At 37.8% G+C, this 25424-nt stretch overlaps 3 protein-coding genes across 4 annotated transcripts; 1 reads left to right on the top strand and 2 right to left on the bottom strand.

The window, feature by feature from the left end:
* Positions 1-1212: 1212 nt before the first annotated feature.
* On the bottom strand, positions 1213-10609 carry LOC114515729 (kinesin-like protein KIF11-A). Of its 2 annotated transcripts, XM_028535012.1 has the most exons (26): positions 10572-10609; positions 9903-9955; positions 9238-9468; positions 8889-8964; positions 8740-8805; positions 8478-8597; positions 8184-8308; positions 7593-7829; positions 7405-7501; positions 7066-7161; positions 6619-6707; positions 6104-6421; positions 5615-5891; positions 5343-5405; positions 4999-5124; positions 4747-4845; positions 4607-4675; positions 4418-4495; positions 4178-4239; positions 4009-4108; positions 3704-3787; positions 3482-3577; positions 3156-3378; positions 2886-3022; positions 1674-1808; positions 1213-1476 (listed from the first exon to the last, which is right to left on the bottom strand). In XM_028535012.1, exons 1-26 carry the CDS (start codon positions 10599-10601, stop codon positions 1342-1344), a joined length of 3222 nt encoding a protein of 1073 aa, XP_028390813.1. In that variant the 5' UTR covers positions 10602-10609; the 3' UTR covers positions 1213-1341. The 2 variants fall into 2 exon arrangements, with proteins under 2 accessions (XP_028390813.1, XP_028390814.1); XM_028535013.1 differs by lacking the exon at positions 10572-10609 and having other exon boundaries at positions 9903-9982.
* On the top strand, positions 10006-20136 carry LOC114515734 (kelch domain-containing protein 2-like). Its single transcript, XM_028535019.1, has 13 exons — positions 10006-10399; positions 10551-10618; positions 10838-10958; positions 11133-11242; positions 11332-11401; positions 11519-11602; positions 12194-12274; positions 12549-12607; positions 13169-13281; positions 13464-13530; positions 19221-19323; positions 19537-19589; positions 19719-20136. Exons 1-13 carry the CDS (start codon positions 10295-10297, stop codon positions 19828-19830), a joined length of 1146 nt encoding a protein of 381 aa, XP_028390820.1. The 5' UTR covers positions 10006-10294; the 3' UTR covers positions 19831-20136.
* Positions 20137-20280: 144 nt separating this feature from the next.
* Positions 20281-25417, bottom strand: LOC114515735 (pleckstrin homology domain-containing family A member 2-like). Its single transcript, XM_028535020.1, has 10 exons — positions 24884-25417; positions 23836-23889; positions 23691-23733; positions 23499-23587; positions 23225-23371; positions 22916-23023; positions 22627-22695; positions 21780-21841; positions 21053-21200; positions 20281-20890 (listed from the first exon to the last, which is right to left on the bottom strand). The coding sequence occupies exons 1-10, from the start codon at positions 25022-25024 to the stop codon at positions 20867-20869; spliced, it is 885 nt and encodes a 294-aa protein (XP_028390821.1). The 5' UTR covers positions 25025-25417; the 3' UTR covers positions 20281-20866.
* Between the last annotated feature and the right edge of the window lie 7 nt (positions 25418-25424).

The raw sequence follows: 25424 nt of genomic DNA, 5'->3' as shown, positions 1-25424 counted from the left end.
GTATTTGGCTGAAGATTATTGCAGTCAAGGACATAGCAACACATTGCTTTCCTGCATTTTGTCCAAATCTGACTTCACAACCTTGGCTAAAATCAGCACACACAGTTTTTGTTGCATCAACAATGTCATATACTGTAGGTCCTGGGTTTGTTTCCACATCATTTGACAATCTTAGTAAACCAGGCACATACACTTGGTGATAACAGACCATTTTGATAAACCAAATTACTGGTTCATTTGATCTACTGTATTGTTCATTTATTTGCTTTAATGTTGGGAAGTAAAATACATTTAAATAAAACATCATCAACATTGTGTTCCAGAAAGTACCTGTCAGACGTCTGGACACTTCTCTTTGTCTCACAAAGTTTGCATGAGAACCAACTCTTGCTCGATATTGTTCAATTGACACTCCCATGTCTAGTATGATGTCACGTGACTGTCAGTAGTTTTGTGCAGACTGTCTTTTGTTTGATTTGTTATCCAGTTTCAGATGAATATTTTTGTATACTTTTTGGCAATTTTGTAGCAAGTTTTTAGCAAGTTTTTAGCAAGTTTTTAGCAAGTTTTTAGCAATTTTTTTGCGGACACAAGGTCCCAGTTTATGGCTTTTTCGATTGCGATACAACACGCAATTGCCTGACAAACGAGTCAGTGCAGACACAAGGCCCCGTTTAGTTTATAGATTTTTCGATTGCGATACAACACGCAATTGCCTGACAAACGAGTCAGTGCAGACACAAGGCCCCAGTGAGTTTGTTGCTGCGATGACTCGACGAGAATCGCACTAAAAGACAAAACAAAAAGCGTGCTTAACAAACTGCATGTCACCTCGTCGACTTTGAGACAAGCCTCGGCCCTCAAGGTCAACACATTTATAGATAAATACAGCTAAGCCTAAGGTGAAACTGGTTAGCGTACCTTGAATGAGATGAAGTAGGGCGACGTTTACCAGCAAAAAACGGCCAAATCAAATCGAATTTTGCGAACTTGTCTTTGGCAGTTTGCTCAGAACTTGTCGACAAAATTAGCAGATCAGATCGTACCGGAAATTGCGGTCATCACGTGAGCATATGACGTTTTTAGGGCGCCTGCGGTTCCCCCATCCGTTTCGCGCATGCTCAGATATTTTGCATTTATAATTTGCCATAAACCCCGTCTAGCCTCTGCGTGATGACTAAGCGTTCCGCAGTCCTTATGGACAGCGGACGCAAAAACTGACTATGAATATTATGAAGTAGCTGAATTGTGAAACCCGAGGTGCAACACTTCATCATATAGGTAGGTATCTACATATATCAGAACGATATATCAACATAGAAAAGTAATTATTAACGTGTTCTACTGGGATTTTGAGGTATTCTTGGAACGAGGTAGTTTGCTTCTTTTAATGACCGCTGACGAGCTGTTATGAACACGCAATGTCAGCGGAGAACGTTCATTTCCAATCATTCCTTCGGTTGCCAGCTTGCTTCCCTTTAAAAAAAGCAGAAAATATTTTTTGTTTGGATTCTTTCTGAACAAAATAACTGAAAAGGATTGTCAAACAATGAACTGTCGACATTCCACAACGAGACAGTCACCTCTAAATCACCTTTGGTGTGAAAATTTTCGTCAAGAAAGTGGAACTAATGATTGGAATAGGAGACCTCTGTATTATTCAAAATATATACCTGAACAATTGTAACGTTTTCTTTGGTTTCATCACCATTATAGGAGGAGATACATGATGAATTTGCTACCATATCTTTTTCCTCTACGAACACTTCATCAATTGGCAGTTTTTCTAACGTTGCTTTTCTGTCCATCTTAAAAAGTGCGAAAAAGTTTAAAATACAATCGAAAGCTCTAACCATAAAAATACACAAATGACCCCGAAAGACCCATTTCTGGACTTTGATAAGTGTGATGTATTCATTCTTTGCAATTGGCTATTGGATGTCAGGAGGTTCATTAATTCTGGTTTCATTTTTCAAGAGCAATATCCAGTGTATGCTGTCAGATCAGTGCATCATTATAACTACTACAATGAATACAGAGATTTACGCGATTGCAAATAATGCGTAGGACAGAACTGGATTCGAGTACCTGGCTCCTTTCATCATGAACGTTTGCCAAGTTACGTAACTTGCAAATATTTTTTTCGCAATTATTCAATGTACTCGGTGTTGATTAAAATAAGCTAGCAATATTAATGTTTGATTTGACATAGACATATTCGCATGAGGAGGCGTTTCTTTCACATATCACTTGATCCCCGTCGACTGACGGACAAAAGCGTTGATATTTTGATTATTTTCGCAACGGATTAGGGCTGCTTTCCACTGTCTGGTTTTTAAAAACACGCCAAATCATCATCAGAATCCAACCTTATGCATCTATTCAATCGTTAATATCATTGAAATGATTCGTTGGAGTATCGTTGAAATTATTTTAAACTTTTAAGTGTGTACACCTACGTAAAAGAAACACGACAGTGAAAAACGGCCCTTCAGGTTGGACTACATTCATGTATGCATGATGTGGGTGGAAACTCGAAAGAGCTTTCGTTTCATCGTATCTTATTTCCTTTTATCTTGCAGTAAAGCTCCTTATCTCTGGGGCGGGCGATATTGCTCGCGTGAACACAAAATTCGGCAATTCGATTGGCTAACGAAGATGCTCTTTGCAACGACTTTCTTCAACGCCCAACACACTTCGTCGAATTTCGGTTTTCGCGCGAAAATATATTCGCGTTGTTGGCTAAACTATGAATTTAAACACGGCAGAATGGTCAATCATGCAGGAAGAGCAGGAAGCCTTTCTCACAATGACGAACATATCGAATATTATCACATACGTTAGAAAGAGAAAATCGTCGACAAAATCACGGCTTAACACGATACCTTCCGGGTCCGGGAATCGAGCTGTGGGGTGGTTGGTACTTCGTAAGTCTCCTTAAAGATTTCCAACAGTTTCGTCTGATTCTCTGTTCTCGGTAAATGGGTTGGATATCTGTACTGACGTCGCACGGGTGTCGTTCCTAGATTAAGATTAAGGATAAGATTAAGATTAGAAAAAGATAAGATTAAGATTCAGGATTATGATTAGACACAATTCCTGGGCGAGGTTGAGGCATGGTATCAAATTCTGACATTAAGGATAACATAAAGTACCTGATGGAACATCTTCGTGTAAATTAACGTTAACAAACGTCTCCATTCCTTCGTCAATGTTGCTGCTTTTGGTTGAATGCGCCGACGTTAACGCGTCGAGACCCTTCATTGTAGCGTTTGTCGACTCCTGACAGCATGCAACCATACTGCTGAGGTGTTCCTTGTGGTTGTCCAAGCTACTGCAAAGAATCTCGCAATCAGACCTGAACTCCCTCGTGTATTTCTAAGATAAAGGAAAATGATGAAATTTGCATGTTAGTTAGTATAAAGACGCATAAAATTTTTGCTTCGTACACATGTACGAAGGTCACCGAACCTAAGCTTACTTGCGCGTGTTCTTCCTGAGCAGTTAGATTTTGTGAGATGGAAGTTATTCCGTTGTTCAACGAGTTTTCAACCGATTGTTGCCATTCTATCGCGGTCTGAGAATGAATAAATGGTAAGATTAAGAAGGGAAACGATTACACAATCACACAATGAGAGTTAATTCATCGTATATTCAATAAGAGTGACTGCTGGTCGACAAGATCTCGACCTTAATCGCCCACCTGGACGCCTTTTGTTTCGGCAAATGCAGACGTTTTTTCGATATGCGGGAAAAGTGCTTCACTTTTTTCTAATCTTTGTGATATCTGCAGAAAAAAATTATTAAAACCACATCATGGCAATTGGGTACACGAACCAGTAACAAGTTTTTCGATTAGAAAATATAGAACCAGTAGGGATTCATTTAACGGCTTTATGCATTGTTTTTTCATAATGAAACATTCCAATGAAAACTTGCTTTGACCAGCAATTGAACGTAAGATATACATAACGGCTATGTTGTGATTTGTATTTTCTCAATTCTTACATTCTGGACTCTTTCATGAATGCCATTTGATGTTCTCTGACAGTGTAAAGACGTATTTTCCGTGAACGTTTCATCCAGGTCTGTTCGGGATTGTAACAGTCTGAAAACGTGTAAAAAACGTTGTGAAGAAAAGTGCAAAATATGAGAAAGAAATGAAGAGATTTTATACCTTTTGCATTCCATTGTCGCATTAGACGTAGCGGTGTTTATCTCTGTGAAGGTTTCCTCCTCCTGAAATCACATTAATAATAGTCTGTGTAGTAGTTTTATACAATATCGAGGTATTAAAAAGTAAAAAAACTCGTACAAATGTAAATTAACAAGAAGAGTAAACAAAACAACAAAGAATGTAAACAAACAAGGAAGCGAAGTGAAAAAGTTTTAAGAAATGCACAACAGTAAAACACACCTCTTTCCAATAAGATTGAAATGCTTCACTTTGCTGTTTAATTGTCAACGACAATTGCGCCAATTTTTCTTGAATTTTCTACAAAATCAGAACTGTCAGGGGGGGGGGATACCAGGGAAAAGAGGAGGGGGGTGGGAGTTGGGGTAAACCATGCATAAATGACTTAAACATTTGCAAAATCACACGCACCAAAGTACGCTGCTCCATTTCACATCTAGCTTTTCCTTCTTTCTCGGACATTTTCTCCTTAACTTGAGCCTTAAATAAATTAAATCAAATTAAGCAATGGACAAACTACGCCAGCTAAGCTATGATCCTGGAAAAATTACCTGTTGACTGACGAGCTTATCCAGTTTCTCTTCAATTGCTTTGGTTATAGCTCGACTTTGCTCCAATAATTCAGCGGTTTTCTTTTCACGTTCAGCGTTCTGCGAGGCGAGATGTTAAACTGTTTTAAACGACACATATTTTACACAATTCACAACGGCCTATAAACACATCGAAGAACCGTCGGAAAGAGATTTGACAACGAATAGATCATCAGCTAGTTGATGATAAATTTCGTATAATGGCGTAGGTACCTGTTGGGCTGTGAAAGCCTTGATATCATCCAATATCTGCTTGGTATTAAACGTATCCTTGACACAATTGACTGCCTCGTTCCACTCGTCCGAAATGAGAAGCTGGAACAACTCCACGACCTCGTCCTGGAGAGGACAAAACAAAAACAAAATTTGAAAAGGATTCCATGTTAATGATATCCATGGAAAGTGAAAGAATGTAAGATTGCAAAATGGTCAATTGCATGGTCATGAATATAAGCTGCCATATTAGTTAATTCGCATTCCACATTCCTACCCATAATATGAAATGAAGTTTGGAAGAAACAAAATGCAGTATAAACTAAGCGAAACACACTACTTGCCTTTTTTGATACGACTGCCTGTGATAAGCTTTCTTTCCATTCCATTAAATTTTGAACGTGTGCCTAAAGCATAAACACAGAATTAAAGAAGGTTTTTTACCAAGTAAGCAGTGCACATAAACTACCGACTTGTTTGCCAAAGGAGCTGTATCACACGTAGCTACAAGCTGGTGGGGGTTGAGTCAAAGTGAACTACCAGAGCTGTGTCGGCTCGACACGTCTTACACGTGTATCAGTCTACGAGGTTGAAATTTGGCGCAGATTATTCTTACATTTTCTGTATCAATAATCCTTGAAATAAGTCGCTGTTTGCGCAATAGCATGTCGTCAAGAAATGCACGCTGTCGCAACACCAATTCATTTTTCTTCGTCGTTTCCTCGTCCAACCACTTCAGGGTCTCCCTCGATTTGCCCATTTCATTCTCGCAGTAATTCGACACAATTTTTTGCAAATCTCTCAAAGAATCCGAAAATTGCACGCGATAAGCTTCTTTCTGATGGACGTTGTTCTTTTCCACTTCAACTTTTCTTTCCAAAGTATTGTGCAATCTAAAAAGTATTGAAAAAAAAAGTTGATTTCGACAGTTTTGTTAACGATACAGTCCAACAGACCTTTCTTTCTTACAATGACGTCAAACGCAGAAAACCTGATGTTACATGAAGTTTGACTGGCTTCGCAAAACCAACGAGTAAATCAAATTTCGTGTAACATCAGGCTTTCCGCGCCTGACGTCATTATTCGTTTAAAGATATAGACTCACTTGTGGATATCCCCGGAAATATTCGTGACGACACCGAGTAACTCCGACGATCTGGCGAACAATCGTTCTTCCGTTTGACCGTACTCGTGAAGAACAAAACTAAGTCCATCTCGATCCTCGATCGCTTTCTTCAGATTCGTTCTCGTGCTTAGCAATTCTTCGCCCGTCTTTTCGAGCACGTCCTTCGTGCCGGAAAGTTCCTCGCTCGCGCCTCGGAACAGCTCGGAGATCTTCGCAAACTCCGTTTCCAAATGAGTCAGCTTGTCATGAGTGTCGCCCAGCGACTCAGCTTGCGATTTCAATTTGTTTTGCATATCGCTACACAAGTTGACAATTCCACATCAATGCAGTGTTGCGAAATCAAGATTTTTGTGTGATTGTATAAACGTTTAGCCATTGGCAGCCCAAATTTGCGTGATAATTTTGCTGAAAAAATTCTCGCGTTAAAATTCTCACGCAAATTTGGGCTGCCAATGGTTTATAGCTTGTCTTTGAATTTGCCCAACTCAACTTACTTGTAGTTTTCTACTGCTAAATAGATGCCGTTCTTTTCTCTGGCTGCCAACAAGTCCTTTTTCAATTTGTCAATCTCCTCGGTGTATTCCTGATGGAGAAAATTATTCGTAGACGTGGTGTATAGTGTCGTAAGTTTAAGACAAATATAGACGTTACTCTTCTGAAGACGGGGAGCTTCCTGACTATTTTTAAAGAAGTTTTTTAAACCGTTCTACCATTAAACTGTTCACAGTTTCATTATCTCAGTAATTTTATCATTTTTGAAAGTTCTGCCTAATTGATAAAAAAATCAAGCATTTGGATACTTGCCCTATCGGAAATTGAAAATAACTTGACCAATGGCAATTACGCAAATACGATTACAATATGTGAAGTTGCATTATATTATCGCTACTCGGGATGGTTATATATACCATGGACGCAGCAACATTAATATTTCTTAATACCTTTATAAGAGCCTTCTTCGTAAGCTTCTGGTTGATTTCTGGCCGGTTGAGGATGTTTTTCGCCCGATGAGCATAGTCCAGCGTACTAAGAGTTTCCTTTGAAAAAAAAACAATGAAAACGATAAGAAGTTGACCAGCGATTTCCCAAACTACGGATATATAAAAACTATTGCTAGGCCTATGGCTTCAAGTCAGTAACTGAAGGCGCAGCAGCGATGCAGAGTGCATTCGAAAAAAATATGATATGATAGGGCATATAGTGAGATGGCATTTTATGGATATGGTGCATATAGCAATGTACTGAAGGAATTAAGTTAGTCAAGAAAATCCCGCACGAACCTCGACGTTGCACGAGGCTGGAGATATTGTTGCAATGATCGATGTTTTTGTGCGGCCGCCAAGGGAGTCTTGTAACAATCTCGTGAGCTTGCTCTCTCTAAAACCATGGGGAAAATAAAACAATTAGCCAAGATTTAGGGTGAATTCCGGGTCACCGAGTTGCAGACAAGCAGTGGCAAGTGATTTACCTGTAGGGTACATGCGGAGCTCGTTCAACAAGGGCTGTGATTACTCTGCCCAAAGTCAATAAGCTTTGGTTTATGGTTCCAGCTTCTCTAAGGCGTTTATCGACCGCACCAGACCTGCCAACGTTCTCACTACCAGCTAGATCGACCAAGTTTAATTTTCCAGTTTTCAACATCTCCTCGCCCGTCACAGAACTCTCTTTGATGTGTACCGTGACAGAGAACAGCGAATGAGAGCGACTATATGGAGAGTAAGATGCAGGGGTAAGATGTTACAATGTACTTAAGGCAATGGCAAACAATTACGGCGTGTGACCCCCCCCCCCCCTCTCCAAAACGTGCCGCCAAACTAGCAAAAATTCGATGACAACGGACTTTTTGGATCAGGACTGATGTGATAAATGGAATTGGTAAGGACATTTAGGCAGAATTCATACTAATTATTAATATTATATAAATTATTACTGATATTTTAAATAAAGAACTGCGAGTTTCGAGGTGTACAGATCGACCACTGAGCGTATATATAGCTGACGTGTACCTGCTATGGTACCTGTCATGAACGCTGACACTGTACTGTTAATTCTAATGTACCTGGAATGCGCGTTCATCAGAGTAGCCGCAGTCTGCCTTTTTGCTCGTCCCCTCTCCAAAATATCATACACTTCGTCTTTATCACGCACTATAGTCTCTTCCAAGCCTTGCACGAAAACTGAGCCCTAGAATGTCAAAGATTTGGATTGTATTAAAAGTAGGGAGAACCTGGCCTGGATTACGATCGATGCATATATAGTAAACGATTAGATCGAAGTCTAGATATTTAATTGGAAAACATTAAGTCTTAATTAATCCAAACTTGATATTGCTATTTTACTCAGTACAACAAACCTTTCTTGCTGAGTCTTCAAAAATTCGGAGCTTTTGACTATCCAGAGTAGAACCCAAAAGATCAAAAAGATCTTCATTGTAGATTTCCAAGAATGAGACTCTTACAGAATATTCACAATCCTAGAATTGAATGTAAATAAACAAATTTAACTGGAATAACATATTGGACAAGATGAGGAAGCTGTGGCTTTATACAGAGCAAAATTATCATAGATAAAATTCATATATAGCAAAACTGAGCACTTGAACTTGATGAACTTACTGGCATGGCCTCCAATCTCTCAAACAGCTGTTGCATTGCACGAGGAATGATACCAGCTTGTGGTTCCTAGAAAAAATAGGAAAGAATAAGTTGCTACGTAATTGCATTTATGCAAAAAATCAAAATTAAAGTGGAGTAATTTTCCATACTGTATCCCATGATCCACCTTCGGAACTTTTTTCTCCCTCCATTGTGAATGTTTTTCCTGTTCCCGTTTGACCATAACTACAGTAAAGATGCAAATTAATTGCTACAATAATATTGATTTTGATATATTAATATGAATATAATATACCATGCAAAGCATTTGGATCTCGAGAGCTACTATATCAATGAATCAAATTGGATTTTGAAATATACTATCATTTTAAATATATTATATTATGGTCATAAAATCCTTTTTTTGCATGAAATCATTCTCTTTTCAAGCAATAACTGAAAAATCTGGACTCTGGCTTATATGAGACAGGTCAAAACCACGTCCACAAATGTACTTACGCAAAAACAGTACAATTGTATCCCAAGAGAACTTCCTCCAAAAGGGGACATACAACATATCGATAAACATCCAGCTGGGTGGAATTTGGATCAAACACTCTGTCAAATCCAAATGTTTTGGTAATGCATGATTTGTCTGCTACATCATGCTTCACAGATACTTCTTTCTTGTTAGGTAAATACTGTATAACTGATGGTGAGCCATCTTTGATCTCCTGAGCATTCCTTGGTCTAAGAAAATGGAAGTTGAAGTCGGTAATCGGTAGATAAAAGTGAAAGACTCTTGAACTTAAATTCCATGCTTTGTTGATGATGAGTGTATAAAAATTAACCTATATATTCAGCTTACACACAAATGATTGTTATTTACAGGATTCAAACAATTGACCCTGAATTTTATATTATAATTTATAAACAACACGTTTTAAAAAGGAATCTTCGAATTAAAACAATTCAGCATTCGCAATTCGATAGATCTACAAGACTGTAACTATTGTACAATTAAGTATATCAATACCCAAGCTAAATTGTAAAATGACATTATAAACAATGATAGACACTGATCATTGTATAGTAACGTGCAATAGGAAAAAATTCAAAATTCCTACAACATGTATACATTATTCGAAGATATGTATTGGCGATCAGTTTGAACAAATCTTTACCGGCATCTCAACACCACTTGGATATTCTTTTCTTGAGAATCTTTTTTACGCATCTTGATCACCAATTGAGAAACGAAGTAAAAAAATCACAATATTTTCATATATTGAAATTATACTTTAGTTATGATTGTTTGCCTCTTCGATTTGAGTTGTAAAATTTAAACTGCCGCACCCAGGATAGCAATACGATTGGTGGAAAATTAACCAATCACATCGAGCGACGAGCGATCTATTCTGATTACATTCTATTCTAGAGGATATTTGGGGATGCATGCGGGATAGGATTAGGGTAGTTAATGGGTAAATAATGTCGCAATTCGAAAACCAATATTTGTTTACAAACAAACAAGTGTCCGAAGTATTATGTGAACATCCAAATATTCATATGTAGTATGTCACTTTACATTCCCGATATTGAATCTGAAAAACCAGATGCAAGATGTGGACATATATGTTTTGAGTTTAGAGGAAACGTTTACGTTTGGGGTGGATATACTGTAAGTCGTATAACTTCTAGTTGTTTATATTTGCTATAAGATCGGGTATTTAGTTTTTACTTGTTGTTCCATGTTGTTTCATTCGAAATGTTTATAGAACTGAGGGTGACATAGCACTGTCATGAAGCGTAACACTTTCCTCTTACACTAGGATGATGATGGTTGCAGATACCTTCCAAGTCGTTCTTTGTGGATATATCATGTGAACTCTTCTTCCTGGTTGGAACACCACTCATATCTCACACCACGATAGCCTATTAGATTAGTTGCATTATGGCTGCCAATGCTATAGTCATAAATAGGGTAGAATACATCTGGGTACATTAAAAATACATTATACAATATTAAACAGACCCTACAGAGTTCATATAACCAGTGTATATTATAACCTGGTTGTTTCAACTACAAGGACATTAATCAACAAAATCACTTCTTCAGGAAACATGTTCATTGTACTGGTGAAATTCCTGTAAATTTGAGTGGAGCATGTGCATCAAGGGTTGGACAGACTTTGTTTATTTTCGGCGGACATTGTCTAGATTTTGGACACTCTGAAAAAGTAAGGGTTATAGTCTCACAGGTACTAGACAAGAGAATGACATATGTTTCACGATTTTGGACATTGTACAAGGCCCAATTACTATTCATTTTTACTCTACAGTAGGATTCTACACCTGCTCTTTCACTCAAAATTATCTTTGAAATAATATGACTATTTTAATCCTATTTTAAGCTGTATTCCTTGGATCTGGTCACATACAAATGGAAAAATCAGTCGGACTCTGTTTTAGGCAATGCACCACTTCCCCGAGACAAGTTTGGCTCATGGGTTATAGACGACAGGTATTTATACAAAACAATTCCTACGGGGAATGAACTTAATTTGGTTGACTCAAAATGTAATGTCACATAGGATCAAATTTTTCATCTAGGATAATCTATTTCGGAGGATATGGTCGGTCGCCAGACAAAGCATATTATGGCCCCTTTACCTACCACGAGGTAATAGCATGCTATACTCACTATTAAGGGTGCATATATTTGCATCTGAGACTGCAGTGTTCCATTATTTGAATGCAATATTGATGTCATCATTCGCTGTTTTTTAATTCTCAAAAGCATATGAGAGGATGGAATGGGCAAGTGGCTGTTCTTCATTTACAAGCAGATGACGTGTTAGAATGGAAATACCCAAAAGTTAAAGTGAGATTTGTTCAATATATGTATATCATTGATATGAAAAGAATAAAAACCTCATTTTACAAACGAACCGCTTGAGTCACGAGAATTAGAAGTAAATAATGCAGAAACAACGCCTGGGGCCGGTTGTATACGAAAGATGGATATAGTTATCCACAAAAAACCACAATCACGGTGCATTATATAGCGCTTCGGACAACTGAACCCTATAGAAAATTACTTGGAATGAATTTGTTTTACGGTTCTACCTTGTCCTTGAGATTACGTGCAATAAACTAAAACGCCTTTACTCTAAAAACTCACACGCACGTGCACTTTTTGAAATCTTTCAATCACTTCATAGGCTAGCCATAGCAGCTTCATGGGTCTGGCGAAGTTTCCACTCGATTGACTCGAATATAGAGTTTGATTTTCAGTGTTTTACCTTAAATTTTTTTAATCATTAAAAACGAACTTTCTACTTGATTAGTACAAAAAGGATTTCTATAAGTAGGGGTGTAAATGATCTTTTTGAGTACCAGATGAAATGAACAGATTTTAACAACTTTCCACTGACAGAACTTTCTTATCACAAACTTTACTCCCGCGCTTCAGGGCGACCCACCTCAGCCAAGAGCCGCTCACGGCATGACAAGAATTGGAAAAAAAGGTTATCTGTTTGGTGGACGACATTCGGTGAGTACTCCAGTTACCTCTTAGCGTCCAGCTGATCTGTGATGATGACGTCATGAGGCTCGTTTTCAGTTCTGTCTAAAATTTTGCTTTAGGTTAATTTTTGTCCTCAGATCAGCTTTGTACTGTACTGTACATTATTACCAGGTCTGATGGATATCCTACCGTAACTGGAATTCTAAGGGTTCTGGTCTGTGTGTGATGTAATGTCATTGAGGGGGGGTGTACCCCCACCTTATGAACGAGGGCGACCCTTACGTCCTATCATTTTCTCAAGGTATGCCGTGATAACGACCTGTATTGCTTAGATTTGGACAACCTAACCTGGTCAGGACGGTATGGGAATAAAAGCATAATATTACCAACACAAGTTCTTCAACTATTTCTTCAAATTTACTTTCTTGTATAAACATTGATTATTTATTTATTTATTTATTTATTTATTAGGCTTTGCCAATTATTCAAATACAATTACACTTAACAAATATATACAATTAATGATATACTGACATGGCCGGGTATCGCTACAGCTTTTACAGCCAGTTACAGCGACCCTTAGAAAAAAAAATTAACAAACATCTGTACAATACGACTAACTACAGCACGATGGCGGACAAGACAGGTTACGAGACACATTACCACATAAACATATTGTCTTCCAAGTTCTGGGATCTTCTGCATCAAACTGTTGAACAGCGTGTTCATTAGTTTTCATAGTATTTCAGAAGTCAACTGTTACCTACAGTATGATCCCGTCTAGTTACTAAATGGAGTTGAAATATGCATAGCTAATAAGTTGATTCTGGCCTAAGTTTGATGAATTAAGATTTTCGCATCTGCAAATGTTTACAATAAATCATGTTCACATTTTCAACTATATTATTCCTCATTCGTTAGTCTGCAGGTCAGCGGTCCTCAACCATGTGGTCGGTCATGGCACGTGTTTGTCACATGCGGTCCAGAACATATTCTGCTTCACGGAGGTTTTGATGCATTTAACAGAGAATTAGGTACATAAAACGCCGAAAAATTTCTCGCGTTCAAATTATCACGCAAATTTGGGCGGCCTATCGCGATATTCATATCCTAACAATTATCCGGAATTTCTCCCGGATGACACGAAGTGCCATCATACTTTTTTTATGTTTTCTGATACTGACTTGTTTAAAATATCGAACTTATTTCTTTATAGAGGATGCGTGGTTGCTAGATGTCAACCGTTTGGAATGGATTGAGATTGACGCGTTTACAAAAATAAGGTAGGCTACATACTATTGGTTGATGTAGTTGATTTGCATTACGGCAAATATTTGAAGGGTTAAGAAAAGTTTGCTATCATCGAAAGAAGTTCAAATAGAATATTAATTACACATTTGCAAAGTCTGGCGTCAAAGTCAGTTAGAAAACGAGATGAAGAACTTAGTCACTTGTGTGAGGAAAAAAATGCTTTTGTGCATATTACATAAAAGAAAGTTTTTAGACAGCGTCGATCATGAATATTCTATGAAATCGAGATTTGAGAGTGGTTCTTTCACACTATGAACCGGGGCTTGCAACCACTTATGATCACCTTCCAAATGCATCCGCAATGCCAATGGCAATGGGTTTTAAATATTATTGTTGCAAATATTGGACCAGTTGACATAGACAAAGGCAAAATTCCTAATCTAGATCATATCTGAATGACCATGTGGGGAAACTTCTGTCTGTTTTTTTATGTCTACGGAATCACAATAAAGCCAAAAGTGGTTTCTGATCATTCAATGCAAAGACGGGGTCATTGCAATTTTGGTCATAGGTCAATGTCACTTTTAAGGAGCTGTTTCATAAGTTTTAGCTTATGTTCCGAAGCGCGCCGGAAGACTTTGAAAAGTTGACTGAGGAAACATTAATAACATGATACTTGGTTACTCTGAGTTACCCACCGTGCAAGTTGATAGAATTAGCCTGACCCGGATGGGAAGCTAACTTTTCAGCTTGTCTGCTTCGTAACTTAGAATAGCACCATCAATTCACCAGAGCAAACGAAGATTGTACAGTTGAATATAATCCTAGCAGCAGTATGTAACATATACAAACTGCTTCGGTTCATTCATAAGAACTTGGTTTACAAAACCTCAAATACATTCAACAGCGTGTTTTCTCTCGGGTAAATTGTAACTCGAAACCACAAAAATCAGCTCGTTGTTTACTTGCGCGAAATATCTAAAATTACACATTCTAAATGGCTATGTGCACTGACTTGTTCTGACTGTAGTTCACGCGACAGCTCTAAATCCCTTTTGATGAAAACAATGACTTAGCCTCTCGCGTTGCATGACGCAGAAACAAAACGCACAATACAATATTGCAATAAATTTTTTATAAGCTTTTTTTACACGGTGGTATGACTTAATTACACAGGGAAAATACAACATTATGAAAGAAATGACCTGACGTTAAAAGTACCTTCTAAAAAACTGCTTCGATCAGCAGGATAATTTACATTATTTTATATTGCTTTCGAAATAACAGTGCACTATCTTATGATGTAATATAAATATTCATAATAATACATATTATGTTGTTGATTTGTCGTAATGAGCTTACATTTCGCAAAACGAATCTCACAATGTTACAAAATGTTCTCTACATGACTACAAGTTACCTGTACGTAATACAAGTGTTCTCTAAAACCCAACGCACACCCATTTTTACAACACAGTTTCCCAGGCGATTTCTAATAATATATGTACAATGAAACAACACAACAACGTGAGGATTATAATTCAAAACACTGCAGTTCATACTATAAGATGCTCAAAGTAATGTTTAAGTAAACCTCCCAAACATGTCACCAGAAAATAGTCCAATTCTCGACGCCATTTAGTATACCACAGGATAATACGCGTAAATAGAAGAGCGCCCAAACGTCGAAGACTCCTGAAGGTTTCCTCCGTTTTCCTCTTTCGACATTCTGAACATTGCAACGATGCTTGATATCGCTACTCCGATAACACCGGCAGCAAGAACACAGGTAACAGCAATTACAGCGACCGTGACGACCATTTTGAAGCCTTTATGATGCAAGTTTGATGATCAGGGTTTCCTAATCTGCTGATTTTGTTGTTTCGCTTGATGGCTGTTGCGACTGCTAGCTAATAAGCGTCGAATAAATTATCTCGGTGTTGGTAAATAGATCGAAAGACTGTCTTTGTGCGATGCGCGATGAACCGCAAAATGATTAGCTATTCGGGATAATTATCATAATTTACATTTTTCTGAAAGCTATTAGTAGTTTTGATATTTATTATTTTTATACCTGATGTTTTTATATCACCAGTGAGGTGTATTTTGTTTAATACTTTAAGTGTGGTGCCAGGCAGGGCCAAGGTCGGTGGATTTAGTCCACATTTAAGTCCCTCTCATCTTCAGACTTCTTCGTACAATTTAATCCACACTCCGCTGAACACCGGCTCTCATGTTTGTTTGCAGTCCATTAATTTAAGTTAAAATCTGCCAAAATGGTTTAAGAGAAATATCTTGACATTCAGGTCTGCTAAACACTGCCAAGTGATTGTCAAACAATTGGACCTCGGTTGTTATGACTTATGTCATCCGAAAATGTAAGATTGGGATAAGTATATCTTTATCCTTAGGGTCACCCTCGAAACCAGATCAGGGCATCAGGCAAAGGTTATCATCAATCTTTAACCTTGTGTATTAACAAAAAGCGGCAAAGAAAAGGGTGTTATAAAATGATCAAAAACGATAAAATAATACCGAGAAAGGGGAAATTTGTTCGCTACTCCGATGTTATACGACACCTTTGTTTGAAGACTGATTTACATACAATGTCAATGAGGAAAATTCTGCAAAAGCTGCGTTTATTATTTTTACCTTATTGCCTATACGGATCTAGATATCGAAAGAAGATCCCTTCCTTAATAATCAGTTGCATGCTGTTTAAATAACAAACGGGCCATTGTCCGCCACGAAGCCGAATTGAAATTAAAAACTCAGCGAACGTTTTCATGCTGACATTGCTATGCGCATAAAGCCGACCTCGCGAGGCAGTTAGCTCAGCCTGAAAACCATCCACACACGTGAGGAACTTGCCTCTTGAGGCGAATTCCTCACGAAAAACTATCCGCACACGAGAGTAACTTGCTGAGCTAACACTAAACAGCCACGCGTGGTCTTTACCTCAGCTAGCTCACGTATGCGGCGGGCTTAACATCACAAACTCCTGCAGTGGTTGCAGTGAACGAAATTGTTTGCTCGCTTGTATATGATAAGTATGGTGCAATATGTGAATACGACATTCATTGTCTGACCGTGGTCTGACAGAGTCATTCCAAGAATATGATAGATAGCATATTTGGCAGCTGACAGAAAAGCTATTCTCACAATCTGCCAAAGTTTAACTGTGGTTTAAACCACCCGATGTGCTGGCATGAATTGAAGATAAAAATAATTGAAAGATTGATATAAAGCTGGGTCAAAGTCAAGTATGCTTTTTTATATACAGTTGTGTTGCGCAATTCGTGTGCATCACAAGTGCAAAGTGGGAACGGTTGTCAGCAATAATCAATCTAGCAAAAATAGACTTTTTGATTGCACTTTCCGAAATCTGGTTTTAATATAAGTTTTTAATTGATAGACGAGCTGAAATTCACCAGTCTATGCTTATAACTCCAGCATTTCATAACGACCGATTCCAGTAAATTATTATCATGCAGCACCGTTAAAAGACAGAACTCTGATGCCACGCTTAAACATTCTGAGAAAAAATGTATCAAATTAGCAAGCTTGAAACACATTCGCGCGTCCCTAAAACGTTCTAAGAAAGTAGACATGTTTCATTTTGCTGTTTTCATTACTCCAATGCCCAGGGCTTCGTGCACGTCGACTCCTTGCGGCGTTCGTACATCACAACTGAAATAATTTTTTACTGGGAAACGGCAGGTATTTTACATTCAACGCATACTTGTTGGGAAAATTCCCGCACGTGGACAAACTATTATGATAAAGAGCATGAGATCGTATGATTCATGCATACCTATGAAGTGAAGTGGCCTTCCTGTACGTACGACCAATCACGACGCGGTATTTAGCGAGATTATGTATTCATGCATAATCACCACGTTACGGAAATATATTATGCCATTATTACCGGTGTTCCTGTGTTTACAAAAGACCCAACGGATTCGCGTTGCATCATTTGCGGACACTGTTGTTGCAGAGTTAGGAGCTTTTGTAAGGATTTCTACAACAAGTGTGACGACGTGATTATTACAAAGGCAAATAATATTGTTATTGGAATTTTAAAAACGAAAGACGATAAAACAAGATGGTTTTTATTGCTGCCTTACTCGTTGGTGTGGTGTCTGTTGGAGCTGTAGTGTCAATGGCAGTTTCTAGCAGTCTACATATGTTGAAAACTGTGGAAAAGGACAACAAGCGGGCAAAGGATTTGATTAAATCGCGGACGATGCCACATAATCAATATGCAGCGGTATATTGATCCACGGAACTCGCTCGAGATAAACACTAATTTCAACATGCATTTGAAAGGCAGCTGTCAATGTTTTGAAAAGATTTTAACGTTTTATCTAGGGCATTTGTCCAGGGATTTTTAAAACACTTTAAATGTACAGACATAAAGTAACCTCTGTATGGAAACCGCCAAGCAGTCTTATTGGATCCTGAGAACTTAGATTCTAATTGGTTTTCGACAATTATGAACTTACAGCGGTTTCTAGGATTTTTAGACGGGTCTGAAACTTGCATGTCTAGGGTCTGTCTATCTGTATATTTTGAGGGTATTGTTAAATGCCGTTCATTAAGGACATACGAAGTTTTTTCGGAACATTGACAAGCTCTTGAGCACTAATTTAAGCAATGAAGCATCGCTAGGACACGAGAGCAGTTCTGTGATGGATCGTTGTCATTTTGGGCGCACCGCCATACAGATGGATGCAAGATTTATGATTTTGGGCGCACCGCCATACAGATGGATGCAAGATTTATGATTCATTCCTGTTGGTATTGAACATTTGAACCTTTCTTCGTTTGTTTTGGTCCGGCATTGTTCACGTGAAGCGTTTGTTGGGAAAATTCCGACGACGGGAAAAATCCGAGATCAAGTTGCGGAAGCGACAATACAATGGAGGCGGGTCGTGTCGAAGTGCTGGCCAATATAATAGCTTGATCTGATTGGATGATGTCTCGCTGTGCAACGCTCCCTGATTGACTGATGTGTGATTAAAAATACAAACTGTGTACACTTGCGTTAAATTATGGTTAAACTTATACTCCGGGTGGGTTGATTGTTGTGTATATTTATATTATCGTGTAAAAAGACAGTTCGATTGAATAGAATTGTAAATAGAATATTTATTGTGAAATAAGAAGCTTTTGTTGATCCGATATTGTAGAGAGAAAACTATTGGAATATTAAATAATGCAAAACTGAGTCGTCACGTCCGCTGTTTCCTATCCAATTCGATTCTCGTTGAGGATGCATGGTCCAATTGAGGATGACTGTGCATGTTGCATTGTGTGCGCATTTGCACACATTTTCGCATTTCCTACCCAGGTCTTACCGCGTACACCGTCCACGGAAACCTGGGTAAGAGGATAGTACGTATGATGAAAAAATCTTGAAACAAGGCCATGCACTAATGTATCATAAAATTCCCTGCACATACTTATTGGTTTTTCTGCGTTCCACTTGCACTGTGCAAGTTCATACATGCGGCCACATACACCATAGCATTTCACTACAAGCGAAACTTAGTCTTACATTTCGTCTTTGCATCTATTTTTCGTCTCCCAATCACCGTTCTCGATTCAGCTAAGGAACAGTTTCTACCATATGTTCTTTTACTGAATAACATCGCTCAAACAAAGCAATTTACACTTGTACTTCTTTCAAATGAAATATTTAGGTTTTCCTCTTTTCCAGACCGCCCAAAACAAGGCTATGGCATGCTGCATGTCGAACGGAAAACGAAGGAGAAATCGCGATATTTGGTGGAAGTGCCGGTCAGTTTTTTGGGCCAAATACTGTAAGTTCAACACTTCTCTTCAAAATAAATTCATGAAAGTGTATAGCAAGATCCTTCCGTGTGACAATTGATTAAAATTCCTTCGTACAAAAAGCTTTTTCTTTAACCAAAGATGGTAAACAGATTCCGTCGATTCAATGTAACTGACAATAAGAGTAGATTAGTGAAGTTTCGTGGATTGATAAAACACCAGAGTGTATCTTTTTCATTTAGCGTCACACGAATGAATTATTCTTTTTCAATTTTACTCCGAGAAGTCTTCAAAGGTAAGAAAAATATAATAACTCAAAAAAGCAACTTTAAATCCGTGGTAGGAATGCGGAATCAATTGTTCGAATAAATTATCAAAGCTATCATAGAAAAGAATGACTAAATTTTGTCATCCATGTTTTCAGGCTTTGCGAGGAAGTCGTAAAAACCAGGGGAAATGATGCATTTCAACTGGGTAAACTACCCAGGCACATTGGAAGGAACTTGAAACCGCGAAGTCGCTCACATGAGCGTTAAAAATCGTACGAATAAATGCTGTGCTTCTCTTAAATCATTCGTTAAGAGATGGATTGTTGTGTTTTACAAACGGGTTTGTCAATCATGTACAACAATATGGACAAAAAACAGTACAACTTCTTCGAGACGTTTGACCCTCTGAAAAATAATGCAACTCTTGCAAATAAGAAATCATTATTGGATGAGTTGCGCCGGGCGATGTTGAGAATTTTCAAGGCCCAGGTTGGTGTTATCTGCCGAAGCCGATACCACACACGAAAAAGTAGATTATTCAACATTTCAATATTGATAATAGTCACGGCAAAGTCCAAGCAAGGGTATTGCTTGAAAATTTTCCTCGACCGTTTAGCTGCCCCCAGAACGGAACGCTGCCAACGTTTGGCAACATCCCCATGCCCCCCATTCCCGAGACAAACATGATTTCACACGTTTTGACAAAACAATAACTGTAGTAACTTTATAACCACTAACTTCGTTTGATTGTCATAATGAATAATGTTCGCTAATCGCTGAATAACGCACCATAGTACCACACAGTAAATTTGCTATAGTACTACCATACAGTAATATGTACCATAGCAAGACTATAAGAACCATAGTACTATACCGTACTATGAAGTAATACCATAAGTACCATGTATAATACCAATTTTAGTAAAGTATGTACCATCGAATATAAACTATAGTACCATACAGTAATATGTTCGATCGTACCAAAGAGTAATATTTACCACAGTATATACCCTACTGTAATATGTACTAGTAACATCATATGTACCATGCATATAGTTCAAATGGTATTAATCGGAATAACAAAATCCCTGGTAGTGATTGACGTCTCTTTAACCGTCATGGTGAACAAGAATTGGTCGTGATTAAAAATACACGTCCAATAATATATTCATGAATATATATCTATGGCATAATACACATTAAAATATATTACATAGCGAACCAGGACGCCTTGCAAATCACTGCCATCACGCATGCGTGTTGTATATAAAAATATAACTTCTTTAATGGACTATATCCTTGGTTATTTTATGAAATTTGATGCTTCCTAAAAAGAATACATCTTTTTAGATTCAGTGTATATGTAATATATTTTAAGACCGGCAGGCAATCCCTATCGATCCTCATTAAACCCAAATAAACCCCTAATTCTCCAGTGGGACCAGGGACTACAGAGATACTCGCATAATTTTGGTATTTATTTACTTACCACAGTTGATTTCCCTTTGATCGATCTTATAACTTGTTTAAAAGCTCGTACCCATTCCAACATATCCTCCTCGCTTTCCGCTTGGATGTAGTACGTTCTCTGAGGAGTGACCACTTCGAAAACATGTGGTTTATTGCTGATTGCTGCCCTATAGTGGAAACGTAGTAGAAAGGCTGCCAGTTAAAAAGAAAGCAATATTCACCTCTGCTAAAATACAATTTACGACGCTACTACACCGTATCGTGTATGACTTCATAAACTAAATAAAGTCTGAGTAAAACACCTCAGTTTTTAGAAGCAAACAAGAGTTGATTTATTCTACTAATTAGTTAATTAGTATTGTATTCTACTAATTAGTTAATTAGTATAGTATTCTACTAATTAGTTAATTAGTATCGTGTTCTATTAATTAGTTAATTAGTATCGTATTCTATTAATTAGTATTATTTGTTTGATATTGAACTGACACTCCATTGGTTTGTAAAATCAACCAAGATAGCGGCAATTGTAAAGCGGGTCTGTTCACACGCCAAACTCAGTGTCAGATCCAATTCACTTCTGACGTATGGAATGTAGTTTGTTATTGATAAAGCAGTACTGCATTGGCTTTTGTTGATTTGCTGTCCATATACATTGCACGTCAACAGACTATAAAGCATTCATCAGAAGTGAATTGAATCCGACAAAATTGGAGACCTTAAAACTGCAATAGCTATTAGGCTCGTACCCGGTATATGGTTTAGCTCCTCTGAGATCCGTTGCGGACACCGAACCTCGCGGTTCTTTATCCTACACAGAAAAAAAACAATACAAGATTCAATAGAAAGGAAATATTCATAACATTCATTCATAGCAGACTTGAGCTTGGCCGGTTGTATAAAACTCTTGAACTACATTTTGCATTATAACCAGGGAGCAGCGTGGCAGCCTCTTCAAACAACTTAGCATCAAATGTGGTATAACAATTGCCTAAAATAGAAAAAACACTTCTCGACGTTTCGACCTGAGGGCCTTCGTCAGGAGAGTTAATAACGAAGGCCCTCAGGTCGAAACGTCGAGAAGTGTTTTGTCTATTTTAGGCAATTGTTATACCACATTTGATGCTACATTTTGCATCATTAAATCCTAGTTAACTCAGAAATACACAACTCTGAGTGGCCAATTCTGTCCTTAACTACAGTTAAAAGTTAACTAGTCTTTTATACAACTGGCCCCAGCAGTTTTTTCCGACGAAGGAAGTTTTATATTAATTATATCGGCTTTGGATGAGTCCACTTACACGACCGCTCTAAAACTAAAACTAAAGCAAAATGCCAAAAGTAGACCCGAGGTTTTTCATAGCCATGGGGCGGAAATTTTCGCACACCACGCACACTTCGCAGGTTTTCTTTTTAATTGTGATCCGTCAAGTGGATGTGAAGCGGTTGACCTCACAAAATCGAAAAGATGAAGCGTATGGTTTTGTTCCTTCGAAATATTCCGCCTTGTAAACCGCATTTAGGTTCGGAAAGAGAAAAACGAAAATAGCAAACAATGCAAGCAACTTTGAAACTTTCCCATATGCACGCTCTTACCGTTTCTTTTTCGTAATAACAAAATTTAAACATATCCAATCTTAAATATCGCCTTTTCCAACTCTTCACCTAAATCATGAAACAGAAAACATTTTCGTAAATATTACGATTATTATTATGTCTACAAACATGATTAACCTTAAAAAGCTATTAATTAATCATGTAGTTAATTAGTCATGGAATAGATGGAATAGAGTTGTGAGATAATTCTTCAATGAAGACGGTTATAAATAAGTTCGATTTGGATCAATTTGCACGTAAAAATCAACGAATTAGACAATCCACTTACCACTGCACCTTGCTTAATGCAGTAACCCCCTTTTATCGGCCTGATTGTGTCACTTGTTCCCGAGTTACAACGGCTGTTAGGAAGCGAATCAGGGTCACCAGTATTGGTCTACGAAAGATGAAAACATGGTCATGGTTAACTTTCGATAAATTTCTGGTTGGAAGAATTTAGCCCAGGGATGAATAGGAAACGCGTTCTTGAAGAAGCATCTGTGATTCGCGCGGATTTTCCGATGTTTCCAAGTTTGCATCACGTGAAAACATTCGGTCGCAAAAAGGGGAAAAGTTGATCTGATATTAATCCACCAACCTTAACGGTTCTGACAGGAATTCCGCCGATGATTTTTGTCTCATAGCTCACATTACTCTGTGTGTCCTCCAAGGAATCATTGCTACACGTAGATTTAACACTTCCACCTCTTTCCACACCTCCAATGCTTTCACGACTCGGATTTACCTGGTGAATTTGAGTGCAAAACAACAATTCTGAACATCACTTACTTATTTACCAACAAAACTAATACATTCTTGTAATTTTGCATGGTGACATCAAATTTTAAGTAAGGTAGCAAAAATTCACTTACTGCAGCTTTGTGCAGTGCTTTGAACCACTCTTCAATTTCAGATTCGCTGTCTGATTTCAAATACCATTTCTTGGATGCTGTGTGGATCTCTAAAGGAAACCCTTAATTCAATTAGCTGTAAATTCAAAGCCTCATTAATAACTTACCAAACTTACTTCTTCTTACCAAACTTACTCCTCATTAATAACTTACCAAAACAGTAATCAGCTGTTGGCTTATTGGTCGTTATAGCAACCTGGAAAAGTAACACAAAATGCTTGTGTGAAACCAAGAGAAATTGCATTTATTGTTTTTTCCTCAACACAGCTTTGTTGTTGCAGGTTACCATTGCCCATACCTTTGTTATGTAGGCCAAATCAATAGTTTGGTTTGGAGCATCTTTTATGGATTCCTAGTTAAAGAAATATGTAGTGCATTATACTGCCTAATAAAAAAATTATGTTCAATGTTCCAGGGATATCCATTAGTCCAATATACCAGTTCAAACTACTCAGTTCTATATAGCATTCACTTACAAATGTCCCTCGATTAGCCTGGTACTCTATAATTACTATCCAATTTTCAAATGCTAACCAACACTTATTTGAGGTTGTATTACAACAACAATATTAGATATAATAATTGAAAACACCTTATAATCATTCTGAAGCCTAAGCACTTGGCAACCTATATTGTTTGTTATGTAACACCCATCACAATATAGTTTGTGAAGTTTTTCCTGTATTTTAAATGGATAGATTTAATTGCTAAACGCTGTTAAATCCCAGACATGCATTCCTTGTTGTTTGTGATTTAGTTGTAGTTACAACGATCATAGTTCATCTTTGTTGGACGCAAAGGTAAATAGAAGAATTGGGGAAAAACGAATGGCTAAAAATATGCAACGCAAATAGTCTAATGAAACTTAAACAGTCGGCTTGCGAAGGTAAATAGATTTCTTCTGCAGTTTTGAAAGCAAAAAATATATAAACCAGAACGAATCGTTAGGTTTTGATCGTGGTATATCAATAACCGACCTTTGATCACACCTGCCCCGGCAGAACGCCATATAATGCGATGAACAGTGATAATAATTAGGCATAATTTGTAACATTATTAAATTCTGTTTAAAGCACACGATTCAGTCAATACACCCTGTGCTATGTTTCCTGTTTAAAAGCACGGCAAACATTTAGTACCTGCTATTACTATTTCTCATATTCGATGCTTTGTTGTCAAGGATGCTTCGCTTTATTGTAATTTTTAAACAAACCAAGCATGACAATGATGACATGAATCAATACGTCTCACATTATCTTGATCTAAACGCACACCAAAACATTCGCTGTTTCGACGCGTATGATGATAAATAATTAAAGCTTTTGCCATCGACTAAGAGCGTTTACCTGCATCGTTTCTTTACCGGGGTAAAATCTTAAAGTCGTGTCGTCAAGAAGGACGAAACGCTTTCTCCAAGCATCAGCGTAGTCGTGTTCCTCCACTTCTAAATAGCCTCCAAGACGACCATAACTATCTCGTTCGGGCATTTTTAAGATCAATCTTTTCTGTAAAACTTTAGACTTCTCGCTCGTACAGCTACCAATTTGTCAACCTCGATCGAGTATCACCGTGAATTAATATCCCACGAAAACAGCACAACAAGAAATGCTCAACTCATGTCACGAATACCTTGTATAGACTGAGCAATGAAAAGTATTTTATAAAAAGTGCTTCGACTTGTAATAGTACCCGCTTGATCCAGCTTCGTTCTGTCGACAAAATTAAACCTTTTCTCGCAGTAGTGTTGTTCAAACACTCGTATCAAACATGTACACAACGATCGATGTTTAGCCGTGCGGTTTATAAGTGTGAAAACCGAGCTAAAATTACAACAAGCTAAGCACGGCTAGCTAGAAGTATGAATATTCAAACACTTCCGCTTTACTC

This window comes from Dendronephthya gigantea, unplaced genomic scaffold (assembly GCF_004324835.1).
Source record: "Dendronephthya gigantea isolate DGI-Jeju-01 unplaced genomic scaffold, DenGig_1.0 000005F, whole genome shotgun sequence".
Classification (NCBI taxonomy): domain Eukaryota; kingdom Metazoa; phylum Cnidaria; class Anthozoa; order Malacalcyonacea; family Nephtheidae; genus Dendronephthya; species Dendronephthya gigantea.
The sequence above is the reverse complement of the archived record's forward strand: the minus strand, read 5'-3'. Positions and strand labels throughout refer to the sequence as shown.

What these genes read in the sequence shown, in the direction of transcription:
- LOC114515734 (XM_028535019.1), top strand. Translation starts at nt 10,295, where the DNA reads ATGTCACTTTACATTCCCGATATTGAATCTGAAAAACCAGATGCAAGA. An exon ending in CATGTGAACTCTTCTTCCTG is followed by an intron (nt 10,619 to 10,837) that starts GTTGGAACACCA and finishes TCACTTCTTCAG; the next exon opens with GAAACATGTTCATTGTACTG. An exon ending in ACTCCGAGAAGTCTTCAAAG is followed by an intron (nt 19,590 to 19,718) that starts GTAAGAAAAATA and finishes CCATGTTTTCAG; the next exon opens with GCTTTGCGAGGAAGTCGTAA.
- LOC114515729 (XM_028535012.1), bottom strand. Translation starts at nt 10,601, where the DNA reads ATGATATATCCACAAAGAACGACTTGGAAG. An exon ending in TTCAATCTTATTGGAAAGAG is followed by an intron (nt 4,240 to 4,417) that starts GTGTGTTTTACT and finishes ATGTGATTTCAG; the next exon opens with GAGGAGGAAACCTTCACAGA. An exon ending in GCGACAATGGAATGCAAAAG is followed by an intron (nt 4,109 to 4,177) that starts GTATAAAATCTC and finishes ACACGTTTTCAG; the next exon opens with ACTGTTACAATCCCGAACAG.
- LOC114515735 (XM_028535020.1), bottom strand. Translation starts at nt 25,024, where the DNA reads ATGCCCGAACGAGATAGTTATGGTCGTCTTGGAGGCTATTTAGAAGTG. An exon ending in CCGGTAAAGAAACGATGCAG is followed by an intron (nt 23,890 to 24,883) that starts GTAAACGCTCTT and finishes TTCTTTAACTAG; the next exon opens with GAATCCATAAAAGATGCTCC. An exon ending in GTTATTACGAAAAAGAAACG is followed by an intron (nt 21,842 to 22,626) that starts GTAAGAGCGTGC and finishes TTTTCTGTGTAG; the next exon opens with GATAAAGAACCGCGAGGTTC.